Source organism: Bubalus bubalis, chromosome 18 (genome assembly GCF_019923935.1).
Source record: "Bubalus bubalis isolate 160015118507 breed Murrah chromosome 18, NDDB_SH_1, whole genome shotgun sequence".
NCBI lineage: Eukaryota > Metazoa > Chordata > Mammalia > Artiodactyla > Bovidae > Bubalus > Bubalus bubalis.
Genome location: NC_059174.1, coordinates 21423147 through 21438273, shown reverse-complemented (window position 1 = coordinate 21438273; position 15127 = coordinate 21423147). Strand labels below are relative to the sequence as shown.

The window sequence follows — 15127 nt, the reverse complement described above, 5'->3', positions numbered from 1 at the left end:
ATGCCTGGACAAAGGCAATTAGGTACAGCTTGCAAAGAACTTAAGGAGAAGCCTGGAAACGCAGACGCTAAAATCGCGTTAATTTCAGCGCTAGCGCAGGGAAGCCCCCCACCCCCATCCCTTTTGAGTATGGTCCTGACAACTGCACCTGTTCAGTCTGCCAACCAGATGGCTGTATTTTTGTAATCAGACCCCAGCACGACCTCAGCCTCGAGGTGCTAATTCAGGGCAAAGGCTGTTCCCCCTTCGGAATCGGAGAGGGAAGAGCACCGAGACAGAGTTCACTTTTAGGACCGCTAAGGGCTTTTCAAAAGCCAGGTTTCCAAGACGAAAGTGGGCAGAAAGGACTTCCTTCCCGCTCCAGGCTGGGGAAGGGAGAGCCGGGGCTGACTTGGGGGGTTCCCCCGCGGGGCGCCCGAGCCGGAGAGAGAAGGGCCCCCATCCCCCGCGGCGGGGCGGGACCGCTAGGCCCCGAAAGCCGCTGGTCTCCTCCCCCGGGCGCACCTCCAGCGTGTAGCTCTCGCTCATGCTCCGGTAGCTCTCCCAGGCCTCGGCCCGCGCCGCCTCGTCCATGTTCAGACGGCTGCACAGCTCGTCAAACCGCTGCTGAGTCTGAGGGGCCGGCGACCGGGACGGCTGCGCGGCGTCCTCCGCCTCGCCATCGTCCTCCTCCTCCTCATCTGAGGCCGCCGCCGCCGGAGGGGGAGGCGGGGGCGGCGGCGATTGGTCGCCTCCCGACGGCATAGCGTACACCTGTGCGGCGGGTCCTCAGGTGAGCCGAGGGCCCGGGCCCGCAGCCATTCAAACCGCGAAGCGCCCGCCGGTCGGCCGCCCTCTCGGCGACTGCGCCGCCGCCAACGGCGCTGGACCTCAAGCCGGCACCCGTAGTTCCGAGCACGGCCTGCCGGGAAATGTAGTCCAGGCCGGAGACCCACGGGGATCAAAAATCATATTTTTTAAAAAAGTCATCTCGCGTCCTCTCCCTTGGCCTAAAATAAAACCGACTTCTCTACATTTCAAGCACCTCTTCATCGAGAGACCCATTCAGCAGGGTTGTACTGAAGAGAAAGTATCTAAGAAACGTTGACACGTGAAGGTTTACTGTTCAAAGTGTCCTCAGAAATAATACTTATCATCTGCGTGTCCTAATCTGAAAAACCAAGGTAATAGTAAGGGCCTGTCTGCCTAAATTCAAATTTTGGCATCACTCTTACGAATTCTAGTTCTTTCCTATATTTCTTTTTTGTCCGAGCTGCAGTGGTTTGTGGTACCTTATTTCCCCCATCAGGGATTCAACCAGCGCCCTTTTCAATGGAAGCAGAGTCCTAACCGGTGGACCGCCAGGGAATTCTCCTTTTATATGTTTTAATTTTATGTGCGACTTGCAAATAATTATTTGATTCATTCTTCCCCCATAGGGTGAATTTACATTTACCCCTAAGTGACATATTTGTTCTGTTCTTAGTTGCCCAGTTGGCTTAAACTTCATTTTTCTTTGCTTTCTCTTTTCAAATCTATATGAATCACTTTATTTCTAGTCCTCTTTGGTTTATAAAGGGCTATAGTATTAATAAGTAGGAGTATTATTTTGCAACAAAAGTCCATCTAGTCAAAGCTATTTCCAATAGTCATGTATGGATTTGAGAGTTGGACCATAAAGAAGGCTGAGCGCCGAAGAATTGATGCTTTTGAACTGTGGTGTTGGAGAAGACTCTTGAGTGTCTGTTGGACTGCAAGGAGGTCAAACCAGTCAATACTAAAGAAAATCAACCCTGAATTTTCATTGGAAGGACTGATGTTGAAGATGAAGCTCCCATACTTTGGCATCTGATGAGAAGGGCTGACTCACTGGAAAAGACCCTGATACTGGGAAAGATTGAAGGCAGGAGAAGAAGGGGACAACAGAGGATGAGATGGTTGGATGGCATCACCGACTCGCTGGACATGAGTTTGAGCAAGCTCCAGGAGTTGGTGGTGGACAGGGGAGCCTGGCTTGCTGCAGTCCATGGGGTCACAAAGAGTCAGACATGACTGAGCGACTGAACTAATCGTATAAAACGTTTTCCTGCTCCAGGAGCTGAAGGCACTGCTGTTTTGCTATGAGGTCACTTTTCTCTCTCTTCATTTGACCCTTTGAACATAGCCACCTTATTGCAAGGAAGCCCAGGTCACTTAGGGTAGCCTATTATCAAAGATAGATAAAGCCAGACATCAGTGAAAGGGATGAAAACATTTTATTCCATCACTCCTGACAATAGGGGAAAGAGCCAGGCTCAGGCCTGGTTTGTGTGGAGAGGACTAGGGATTTAAAAGCAGAATGAAAGAGTAGAGGTGGGGGAAGAGAGAAGAGCTCAAGCAAAACTGTTAAGAGGGTTAATGAGTATAAATATAATTAGGGCAGCTGGGCCTGCTAGCTGTCAATTTGTTGAAGGCAGAATTGTATCCTCTCACAAACACTGGGAACAGAGACTGTCCTTCCTGAGGATTACATTTCAAAGGAATGGCTTTCAGGTCTCTGAGAAAGACACTCTTGATTTGTAGATGATACAGTCAGCCCTCGGTAAACATAGGCTGTGCATTGGCGGATTCAGCCAACTGTGGATCAAAAAATATTTTTTAAAAAAATTCCCAAGAAGGGGGTGGGAAGGATGCTCAAGAGGGAGGAGATACACGTATACTTAGAGCTGAGTCTAGAGAAGGCAATGGCACCCCACTCCAGTACTCTTGCCTGGAAAATCCCATGGACGGAGGAGCCTGGTAGGCTGCAGTCCATGGGGTCACTAGGAGTCGGACACGACTGAGCGACTTCACTTTCACTTTTCACTTTCATGCATTAGAGAAGGAAATGGCAACCCACTCCAGTGTTCTTGCCCAGAGAATCCCAGGGATGGGGGAGCCTGGTGGGCTGCTGTCTGTGGGGTCGCAGAGTCAGACAAAACTGAAGCAACTTAGCAGCAGCAGCAGCAGAGCTGATTCATTTTGTATGGCAGAGACCAACACAATACTGTAAAGCAGTTATCCTTCAATTAAAAATAAATTTTAAAATATTTCCAGAAATTTCCCAAAAGCAAAACCTGAGTTTGCCACACACCCGAGCAACTATTTACAGCATTTACATTGTATTTAAAACTAATTGCAAAGCACTTATATTGAGTGGGGCTTCCCTGGTGGCTAAGATGGTAAAGAATCTGCCTGCAATGCAGGAGATCTGGGTTCGATCCCTGGGTCGGGAAGATCCCCTGGAGAAGGGAATGGCAACCCACTCCAGTATTCTTGCCTGGAGAATTCCATAAACAGAGGAAGCTGTCAGGCTACAGTCCATGGACTTGCAAAGAATCAGACACAACTGAACTAACACTTTCAATTTCTTTACATTGTGTCAGGTCTTGTAAGTGATCTAGAGATGATTTAAAGTTTACAAGAGGATGTGCATAGCTTGTATGGAAATACTATGATGTTTTATATGACTTCGACGCCAGCAGACATTGTATCTGTAGGGCTCCTGGAACCAATGCCCTGCAGATACCAAGGGATGACTGTACATCTAAGAAGGGCAGATACCTAAGAAGGTATCACAGTTGTAAGCCCTATTTAGTAAATGCTGTAGGAAAGGGACAGTTGGGGCTTTTCATCAGATGTTAGCAAGAACAATCTAAATTCTGGCAGCACTGAGCTTTCTCAGGCAGGCATTTTAATAGGGACTGGAGTCATCCTGGGACACAGTCTTATGTTGCTAGAAGCCATGAAGAGTTTGGGCATCTCCTAGAGCAAGGGTTTGGACAGGAGTTCTTCTGTTTTCCCTTTGCCCATAGGTCCTTAGACTCAGCCATGCTGAATAAGCCCGTTGGAAGCAGATCCTTCAGCCTCTGGTCAAGCTGTCCTGGCTAGTGCTGTATGGAGCAGAGATGAACCCTGCCAAACAGCAGATCTGTGGACAAAAATAATAATTATTATTATGATTGTTATTGTTTCAAATCATGAATTTTGGGGGTGGCTTGTTATACAGCAACAAACAACCGAACACCTGTTAAGTGTAAGACATATGTCTATCAATTATGATGAAAGAAATCACTTAATAACAAACTTTTTTCTTGGTCAGTATTTATGCCACCACTACTCTCACCAATAGATTAAAAATTTTAACTTTGAAAAGCTAAAATTACTTAATAATTGACATTAACATTCCTTCCAGAAAAAAAGAACTAGGCACTTAAGTCAGAGGCACTTTTGATGATGGCGATTAACTGACTTGGACATTAGACTTCTAGACTAGGGTTACAAAACTTTTATTTCCTTTACTTCGTTCTCCTCCTTTTGAACTGTGGTGTTGGAGAAGACTCTTGAGAGTCCTTTGGACTGCAAGGAGATCCAACCAGTCCATCCTAAAGGAGATCAGTCCTGGATGTTCATTGGAAGGTCTGATGTTGAAGCTGAAACTCCAGTACTTTGGCCACCTGATGTGAAGAGCTGACTCATTGGAAAAGACCCTGGTTCTGGGAAAGATTGAGGGCAGGAGGAGAAGGGGACAACAGAGGATGAGATGGTTGGATGGCATCACCAACTTAATGGACATGAGTTTGGGTAGGCTCTGGGAGTTGGTGTTGGACAGGGAGGCCTGGCGTGCTGCAGTTCATGGGGTCGCAAAGAGTTGGACCCGACTGAGTGACTGAACTGAACTGAATTGAAGCTCTCCACATCAGTTGGCCAAAGTATTGGAGCTTCAGCATCAGCATCAGTCCTTCCAATGAATATTCAGGGTTGATTTCCTTTAGGATTGACTGATTTGATCTCCTTGCAGTCCAAGGGACTCAAGAATTTTCTCCAGCACCACAATTTGAAAGCATCAATTCTTCAGTACCTCTGCCTTCTTTATAGTTCAGCTCTCAAATCCATACATGACTACTGGAAAACTAGAGCTTTGACTTGTTGGCACAGTGACATTTCTTCTTTTTAATACATTGTCTAAGTTTGTCATAACTTTTCTTCCAAGGAGCAAGTGTCCTTTAATTTCATGGCTGCAGTCACAGTCCATGGTGATTTTGGAGCCCAAGAAAATAAACACTGACACTGTTCCCATTTTTTCCCCATCTATTTCCCATGAAGTGATGGGACCAGATGCCATGATCTTAGTTTTCTGAATGTTGAATTTTAAGCCGGCTTTTCACTCTCCTTTTTCACCTTCATCAAGAGGCCCTTTAGTTATTCTTCACTTTCTGCCATAAGATTGGTATCATCTGCATATCTGAGGTTGTTGATATTTCTCCTGGAAGTCTTGATTCCAGCTTGTGCTTTATCCAGCCCGGCATTTTGCATGATATACTCTGAATATAAGTTAAATAAGCAGGGTGACAATGTACAGCCTTGACGTACTCCTTTCCTGATTTAGAACCAGTCCATTGTTCCATGTCCGGTTGTAACTGTTGATTCTTGACTTGCATACACATTTCTCAGGAGGCAGATCAGGTGTTCCCATCTCTTGAAGAATTTTTCCATAGTTTGTTGTGATCCACACAGTCAAAGGTTTTGGCAGAGTCAATAAAGCAGAAGTAGATGTTTTTCTGGGACTCTCTTGCTTTTCCTGTGATTCAATGGATGTTGGCAATTTGATCTCTGGTTCCTCTGCCTTTTGTAAATCCACTTTGAATATCTGAAAGTTCTCTGTTCACATACTGTTGAAGCCTGGTGTGGAGAATTTTGAACATTACTTTGCTAGCATGTGAGATGAGTACAATTGTGCGGTTTGAACATTCTTTGACCTTGCCTTTCTTTAGGATTGGAATAAAAACTGACCTTTTCCAGTCACATGGCCACTGCGGAGTTTTCCAAATTTGCTGGCATATTGAATGCAGCACTTTCACAGCATCATCTTTTAGGATTTGAAATAGCTCAGCTAGAATTCCATCACCTCCACTAGCTTTGTTCTTAGTCCTGTTTCCTAAGGCCCACTTGACTTTGGACTCCAGGATGTCTGGCTCTAGGTAAGTGATCACACCAACATGGTTATCTGGGTCATGAAAATCTTTTTTATATAGACCTTCTGTATATTCTTACTACCTTCTCTTAATATTTTCTGTTTCTTTTAGGTCCATAGCATTTCTGTCCTTTATTGTGCCCATCTTTGTATGAAATATTCCCTTGGTATCTCTAATTTTCTTGAAGAGATCTTTAGCCCTTCCCATTCTATTGTTATCCTCTATTTCTTTGCATTGATCACTGAGGAAGGCTATCTTATCTCTCCTTGCTATTCTTTGGAACTCTGCATTCAGATGGGTGTATCTTTCCTTTTTTCCTTTGCCTTTAGCTTCTCTTCTTTTCTCAGCTATTTGTAAGACCTCCTCAGACAACCATTTTGCCTTTCTTTTTCTTCAAATGATGTATTCTGCATTTAAATTAAATAAGCAGGGTAACAGTATGCAGCATTGATGTACTCCTTTTCCAATTTGGAACTAGTCCATTGTTCCATGTCCAGTTCTAACTGTTGTTTCTTCACCTGCATACAAGCTTCTCAGGAGACAGGTAAGGTGGTCTGGTATTCCCATCTCTTTAAGAATTTTCCACAGCTTGTTGTGATCTACACAGTCAAATGATTTAGCATAGTCAATGAAGCACTTTTTTCTTTTTAATTCTCTTGCTTTTTCTATGATCCAGTATATGTTGACAATTTGATCTCTGGTTCCTCTGCCTTTTCTAAATCCAGCTTGTACATCTGGAATTTTCAGTTAATGTACTGCTGAAGCCTAGCTTGAAGGATTTTGAGAATTACATTGCTAATATGTGAAATCAGTGCAATTGTACAGTAGTTTGAACATTCTGGTATTGCCTTTCTATGGAATTGAAATGAATATTGACTTTCCAGTTTTGTGGCCACTGCTAAGTTTTCCAAATTTGCAAGCCACATGGACAGGCAAAAAAAAAAAAAAATTCTCTTAAAAAATAAGCTACCCAATTCTTAAAATGGGCAGAAGAATTGAATAGACATTTTCCCAAAAAGACATACAAATGGCCAAGAGGCACATGAAAAGATACTCAATATCATTCATCATCAGCAAAATGCAAACCAAAACCACAATGAGATATCACCTTGCACCTATCAGAATGCTGCTGCTGCTGCTAAGTCGCTTCAGTCGTGTCCGACTCTGTGTGACCCCATAGATGGCAGCCCACCAGGCTCCCCTGTCCCTGGGATTCTCCAGACAAGAACACTGGAGTGGGTCGCCATTTCCTTCTCCAACGCATGAAAGTGAAAAGTGAAAGTAAAGTCGCTCAGTCGTGTCTGACTCTTAGCAACCCCTTGGACTGTAGCCTACCAGGCTCCTCCGTCCTTGGATTTTCCAGGCAAGAGTACTGGAGTGGAGTGCCATTGCCTTCTTTGACCTATCAGAATAGATATTATCAAAAAGGCTATAAATAACAAATGTTGGCAAGGATGTGGAGGAAAAAAAAACCTAGTACACTTTTTATGGGAATGTATATTGAGCAGCCACTATGGAAAGCAATGTGGAGGTTCCTCAAAAAGAAGAACTACCAGATGATCCAGCAATTCCACTTCTAGGTATTTATTGGAAGAAAATGAAATCACTAGCTCAGAAAGATATCTGCACCTCTGTATTCATAGGAGCATTATTTACAGCATCCAAGACATGGAAGTCACCTAAATGTTCATTGACTGATGAATGGATAAAGATAGTTGTATATATAGTGGAATATTATTCAGCCATAAGAAGAAGGAAATCCTGCCATTTGTGGCAACAAGCATAGGCTCATGAGGGTATTATACTAAGTGAAATAAGTCAGACAGAGAAAGACAAATACCATATGATATCTGATACGTGAAATCTAAAATAAGGAAAAACCAAAAGGAAACTCATAGATACAGAGAAGAGATTGGTGTTTACCAGAGGTGGGCAGGAGTGGGTAGGTGAAATGGGTGATCATGGACAAAAGGTACAATCTTCCAGTTATAAATAGGTAAGTTATGGGGATGTAAAGTACAGCACGGTGACTACAGTTAAAATACCACATTGTATGTGTGAAGAAGAAATCTTAAAAGAAAGCAAACTTTAAAATTTCACATCACAGGAAAAAAAGTTGTACTTTTGTGTAGTTACAGATGTTAACTAAACTTGTGATAATCATATATGTATATGTATGCATACATATATCAAATCATTGTTATATACCTAAGACTAATACAATGTTATATGTCAATTTTATGTCAATTTTTAAAAGAATTAAAAAAAGAGAAATCAACCTCAGCTATTCCAGAGATTTGGTTCTTGGGCTCTGATTATTCTTTCACGCCAGAGATTGTGCCATCCGTCCACTCAAATATCCAACCGATGTTTACTGAGTGCCTATTATGTGTCAAGTACTTGGCCAAGCACTGAAGATATAGTAGTGAATGATAAATGCATGGTGTCTGCCCTCCAGAGTTTATGCTGACATGGGGAAAACAGACCTAGAACAAACAGAAATTGTCAAGTGTGAATATATTACAAAAAAAGAAAGTCAGGAAACTATAGGAGTGCATTCTGGAAGAGCTTTACCAGGCACAGGAGTAGGGCTGCCTGGGTGGATGGAAGTGGATAAAGGCTTTCCCTTCTTCCCCTTCACTTCTGCAAGAAAAAATCTAAAAGTTATAGCCAGTACAAGGGAAGGGTTCATTTAAGGTAGAGGAAAAAGCTTTTGGAAAGACTGTGCATCAGGAAAAAGCGTGGGTGATTCAGGGAGTTGTAGGAATGAGAATGTGGTTGAAGTGTAAAAAGCAAGAGGAAAAGGCAGGAGGTATGGATAGAGATGATGTCAAAGTCCTGGTTAAGATTTTGGACTTGATTCTAAACGTGACTGGAAGGTTAAGGTTTTAGGGCAAGGAGAGCAGTGACACTCTGTTACCAAAACCTAGAAGAGTGTTCATCACTTAACAGGTATTCAACTAATATTTATTTAACTAATGGCACCCTACTCCAGTACTCTTGCCTGGAAAATCCCATGGACAGGGGAGCCTGGTGGGCTGAAGTCCATGGGGTCGCGAAGAGTCGGACACGACTGAGCGACTTCACTTTCACTTTTCACCTTCATGCATTGGAGAAGGCAATGGCAACCCACTCCAGTGTTCTTGCCTGGAGAATCCCAGGGACGGTGGAGCCTGGTGGGCTGCTGTCTATGGGGTCGCACAGAGTTGGACACGACTGAAGCGACTTAGCAACAGCAACAGCAACTAAACACCTAGCTTGACTTCAAGGCCTCTACTGAATCTGTGAGGCCCAGGTCAAAATGAAATCAATCATACTGATCAAACTGATTCCCTCAGTTTTCATTAAAGATGCAAACCTTTGTATAGCACAGGGAACTATACTCAATATTTTATAGTAACCTACAAGGGAAAAGAATTTGAAAAAGAATATATGCATACTTAAATATATACACGTTTATAATATTTGTGTATTATGTATGTATGTGTATATGTGTGTGTATATATAGATAGATACATAGATAGATATGTGTGTGTGTGTGTATGTGTTAGTTGTTCAGTCGTGTCCAACTCTTTGCGACCCCATGGACTGTAGCCCACCAGGCTCCTCCGTCCATGGGATTCTCCAGGCAAGAATACTGGAGTGGGTTGCCGTTTCCTCCTCCAGGGGACCTTCCTGACCCAGGGATCAAACCCAGAAGCAGGAAATGGCAATCTGCTCCAGTATTCTTGTCTGGAGAATCCCATGGACAGAGGAGCCTGGTGGGCTTACAGTCCATGGGGCCACAAAAGAGTCAGAAGTAACTGAACAACAACAGAAACATTCTATAACTGAATCACTTTGTTGAGCACCTGAAACTAATACAACTTTGTAAATCAACTATACTTCAATAAAAAAAGAGAAAAAAATTGCTAACCCTACCAGTCATTTCCCTCTCGAGTTAAACAATACTTTGGCCAGGAAGAAATAGCCTTCTCGTGACCACTCAGTCCTTTCACTGTGCACTCTGAAATGTCCAACGTTGTCTCATGTCTCCCAGGTTCAAGGTCAGGAGCAAGGACTGTGTCCCTTCTGCCGTCCCCTCTCTGCTGTCCCCTGGGCCCACTGGACCCTCACTCTCTCATCCTCAGGTCATGGAAGCCCATCCCCTATTGTCTCTGTTTTCCCCCCTCAGTAAGTGGCAACAACATTTTTCTGGTTGACTAGGTCAAGATACTTTGGAGTGATCCTTGATTCCTCTTTCTCTTACCTTCTCCCATCTAATCCATCAGCTCAGTCTTCACCTTTTCAAAATCCAACCACCTCTCAGATCCTCCATTGCCCACTCTCTGATCTGAGCATCCATCTCCTCTTACCAGCATCCTTGCAAAGTCCTTCCATCTGGCCTCTCTGCTTCTGTCTTTCCTTTTACCACAATTTCTTCTTCACATAGAAGCTGTAATGGTTAAATTTATGCGCTAACGTGGCTGGGCCCCTGTGCCTAGATATTTGGTCAAATACTGTTTAGGATGATTCTGTGAGGGTATTTATGAATAAGATTTACATTTAAATCAGTGGACTTTGAGCAGATTGCTCTCCATAAGAAAATCACAATATAAAATTATACTTGCACCCCAATGTTCATTGCAGCACTATTCATGGAAAGAACCTAATGTCCAATGATAGATAAAAGATGTGATATACACTTACAATGGAATGCTACTCAGCCACAAAAAAGAATGAAAACAATGCCATCTGCAGCAACATTAGATTGTCATACTGAGTGAAGTTAAAGACAAATATCATATGATATCACTCATACGTGGAATCTAAAAAAAATGATACAAATAAACTTATATACAAAACAGAAATAGAGCCATAGATATAGAAAACAAACTTATGGTTACCAAAGGGGAAAAGTGGGGAGAGATAAATTAGAAGTTTGGGATTAACACATACACAATATCATACGTAAGAGAATCAACAAGGACCCACTGTATAGCACAGGGAACTATATTCAATATCTTGTAATGACCTGTAAGGGAAAACAATCTTTTTCGTATGTTTATATATATGTATATGTGTACATATACATATTCATATATATGTATATATGTATGTGTATGTGTGTGTATATATGTAAATGTATGTGTCCAAATCACTTTGCTGTATACCTGAAACTAACACAATGTTGTGAATCAACTATATTTCAATAAAAAAAATTTTTTAAATAGGAAAAAACTAATTTAAATAAAAGACAGGGTGAGATCATCTTGGGAGTAAATGCACAGAGGAGGAAAAAAGAGGTTCCAGAATTCTTGCTTTTCCTCTTGATCCCCAGGGGGTGCTCTTAGTTGAAGGAGCTGTTAGCTAGTTTGAGCCTCATGGATCAGCAATAAATGTTGAAGGGGCAGAGGTTTCCACATCTCAGCAGGGGCTCCAGTAGGGAGACAAGAGGGTATTTATTTAAGCTTAAAAGTTTAAAGATTTCACATTGAGCTTGTACACTGTACTTTCTGTTGGTTTTTAAAAGCAACTTTATTTTCACATAGTATAAAATTTACCCACTTAAAGTATACAATGCAGTTGTTTTTAGTTTATTATATTCACAGTTATGCAACAAACCAAAATCTGTTGAGAACATTTCCGTCATACCAAGGACACATCCATCCCATACACATGGGCAGTTCAATGCCCCCAACCCTAGGTGACTGCTAGTATACTTTCTATCTCTACGAAAGTGTTAGTCGCTCAGTCGTGTCCAACTGAGACCCCATGGACTGTAGCCCACCAGGCTCCTCTGTCCATGGAGTCCTCCAGGCAAGAATACTGGAGTGGGCTGCCATTTCCTGCTCCAGGGGATCTTCCTGACCCCAGAATCGAACCCAGGTCTCCCACGTTGCAGGTAGATTCTTTTACCATCTGAGCCACCAGGGAAGCCTTACCTATCTATCTGACCTATAGATTATATCTCGATCTCTATAGATTTGCCTGCTCTAGACATTTCACAGAAATAGAATCATACAATATGTGGTCTTTGTGACAGTTTCTATCACTTAGCATAATGTTTTCAAGGTTTATCCATGTTGCAGCATGTATCAGTACTTCATGCTTTTTATTGTTGAGTAATATTTTGTTTTATGGGTATCAGTTCAGTTCATTTCAGTTCAGTCACTAAGTCGTGTCCGACTCTGTGACCCCATGGACTGCAGTACACCAGGCCTCCCTGTATATCACCAACTTCCAAGTTTACTCAAACTCATGTCCCTTGAGTTGGTGATGCCATCCAACCATCTCATCCTCTGTCATTCCCTTCTCCTCACGCCTTCCATCTTTCCCAGCATCAGGGTCTTTTCAAATGAGTCAGGTCTTTGCATCACGTGGCCAAAGTATTGGAGTTTCAGCTTCAACATCAGTCCTTCCAATGAATATTCAGGACTGATTTCCTTTAGGATGGACTGGCTGGATCTGCCTGCAGTCCAAGGGACTCTCAAGAGTCTTCTCCAACACCACAGTTCAAAAGCATCAATTCTTTGGTGCTCAGCTTTCTTTATAGTCCAACTTTCACATCCATACATGACTACTGGAAAAGCCATAGCTTTGACTAGACGGACCTTTGTTGACAAAGTAATGTCTCTGCTTTCTAATATGCTGTCTAGGTTGGTCACAACTTTACTTCCAAGGAGCAAGCATCTTTTAATTTCATGGCTGCAGTCACCATCTGCTGTGATTTTGGAGCCCAGAAAAATAAAGTCTGTCACTGTTTCCACTGTTTCTCCATCTATTTCCCATGAAGTGATGGGACCAGATGCCATGATCTTTGTTTTCTGAATGTTGAGCTTTAAGCCAACTTTTTCACTCTCCTCTTTCACTTTCATCAAGAGGCTCTTTATTTTTTTTTTTAAGAGGCTCTTTAGTTCTTCACTTTCTGCAATAAGGGTGGTGTCATCTGCATATCTGAGGTTATTGATATTTCTCCCAGCAATCTTGATTCCAGCTTGTGCTTCATCCAGCCCAGTGTTTCTCATGATGTACTCTGCATATAAGTTAAATAAGCAGGGTGACAATATACAGCCTTGACATACCCCTTTTCTTGTTTGGAACCAGCCTGTTGTTCCCTATCCAGTTCTAATTGTTTCTTCCCGACCTGCATACAGATTTCTCCAAAGGAAGGTCAAGTGGTCTGGTATTCCCATCTCTTGAAGATTTTCCACAGTTTGTTGTGATCCACACAGTCAAAGGATTTAGCATAGTCAATAAAGCAGAAGTAGGTGGTGTTTTGGAACTCTTTTGCTTTTTCAATGATTAAACGGATGTTGGCAATTTGATCTCTGGCTCCTCTGACTTTTCTAAAACCAGCTTGAACATCTGGAAGTTCACAGTTCATGTACTGTTGAAGTCTGGCTTGGAGAATTTTGAACATCACTTTCTAGCGTGTAAGATGAGTGCAATTGTGCGGTAGTTTGAGCATTCTTGGCCTTGCCTTTCTTTGGGATTGGAATGAAAACTGACTTTTTCCAGTCCCATGGCCACCGCTGAGTTTTCCAAATTTGCTGGCATATTGAGTGCAGCACTTACACAGCATCATCTTTTAGGATCTGAAATAGCTCAACTGGAATTCCATCACCTCCACTAGCTTTGTTCATAGTGATGCTTCCTAAAGCCCACTTGACTTTGGATTCCAGGATGTCTGGATCTAGGTGAGTGATCACACCATCATGGTTATCTGGGTCATGAAGATCTTTTTTGTATTGTTCTTTTGTTTATTCTTGCCAGCTCTTCTTAATATCTTCTGCTTCTGTTAGGTCCATACCATTTCTTTCCTTTCTTGTGCCCATCTTTGCATGACATGTTCCCTTGGTATCTTTAAGTTTCTTGAAGAGATCTCTAGTCTTTCCCATTCTATTGTTTTCCTCTATTTCTTTGCATTGATCACTGAGGAAGTCTTTCTTATCTCCGCTATTCTTTGGAAATCTGTATTCAAATGGGTATATCTTTCCTTTTCTCCTTTGCCTTTCGCTTCTTTTCTTTTCACAGCTATTTGTAAGGCCTCCTCAGACAACCATTATTTCTTTTTGCATCTTTATGTTGGGGATGGTCTTGATCCCTGCCTCCTGTACAATGTCACAAACGTCCATCCCTAGTTCTTCAGGAACTCCGTCTATCAGATCTAATCCCTTGAATCTATTTCTCACTTCCATTGTATAATTGTAAAGGATTTGATTTAGCTCATACCTGAAAGGTTTAGTGGTTTTCCCTACTTTATTCAATTTAAGTCAGAATTTGGCAATAAGGAGTTCATGGTCTGAGCCACAGTCAGCTCCCAGTCTTGTTTTTGCTGACTGTATAGAGCTTCCCCATCTTTGGCTGCAAAGAATATAATCAATCTGATTTTGGTGTTGACCATCTAGTGATGTCCGTGTGTAGAGTCTTCTCTTGTGTTGTTGGAAGAGGGTGTTTGCTATGACCAGTGCATTCTCTTGGCAAAACTCTATTAGCCTTTGCCCTGCTTCCTTCTGTACTCCAAGGCCAAATTTGCCTGTTACTCCAGGTGTTTCTTGACTTCCTACGTTTGCAGTTCAGTCCCCTATAATGAAAAGGACATCTGTGGGTGTTAGTTCTAGAAGGTCTTGTAGGACTTCATAGAACCATTCAGCTTCTTCAGCATTACTGGTTGGGGCATAGACTTGGATTACTGTGATATTGAATGGTTTGCCTTGGAAATGAACAGAGCTCATTCTATCATTTTTGGTATATTTATGGGTATATCATGTTTTATTTATCCATTCATTAATTGATGGTCATTTGAGATTTTTATACTCTTGGGCTATTGCGAATAATATGAATGTTTGTTTACAAGCTTTTGTTTGGACATGTTTTCATTTCTTTGGGTATACACCTAGGAATAGAATTGCTGTCATAAGGGAATACCACAAGAAATCACAAAGTTGTGTTGAAAAGTGGCTGCATCATTGTACATTCCTCCAGCAATATGTGAGTTCTAATTTCTTCACATCATGGCTAACCCAAGTTAGTATCTGTTTTTTTGATTCTGGCCATTCCAAGGAGTATGGCATTGTATCTCTTTTTGGTTTTGATTTGCATTTATCTGATGGCTAATAACTTCAAGGAGATCCAACCAGTCCATTCTGAAGGAGATCAGCCCTGGGAGTTCT

The 15127-nt window shown here is 42.2% G+C and overlaps 1 protein-coding gene across 1 annotated transcript in view; it reads right to left on the bottom strand.

The window, feature by feature from the left end:
* The window catches only part of RBL2 (RB transcriptional corepressor like 2), a 46780-nt gene extending 45913 nt beyond the window's left edge, over nucleotides 1-867 (bottom strand). Inside the window, exon 1 of the mRNA XM_006076486.4 lies at nucleotides 505-867. Within this exon, the coding sequence (XP_006076548.2) occupies nucleotides 505-744 (240 nt within the window). The 5' untranslated portion in view covers nucleotides 745-867. The remainder of the gene's footprint in view (nucleotides 1-504) is intronic.
* Between the last annotated feature and the right edge of the window lie 14260 nt (nucleotides 868-15127).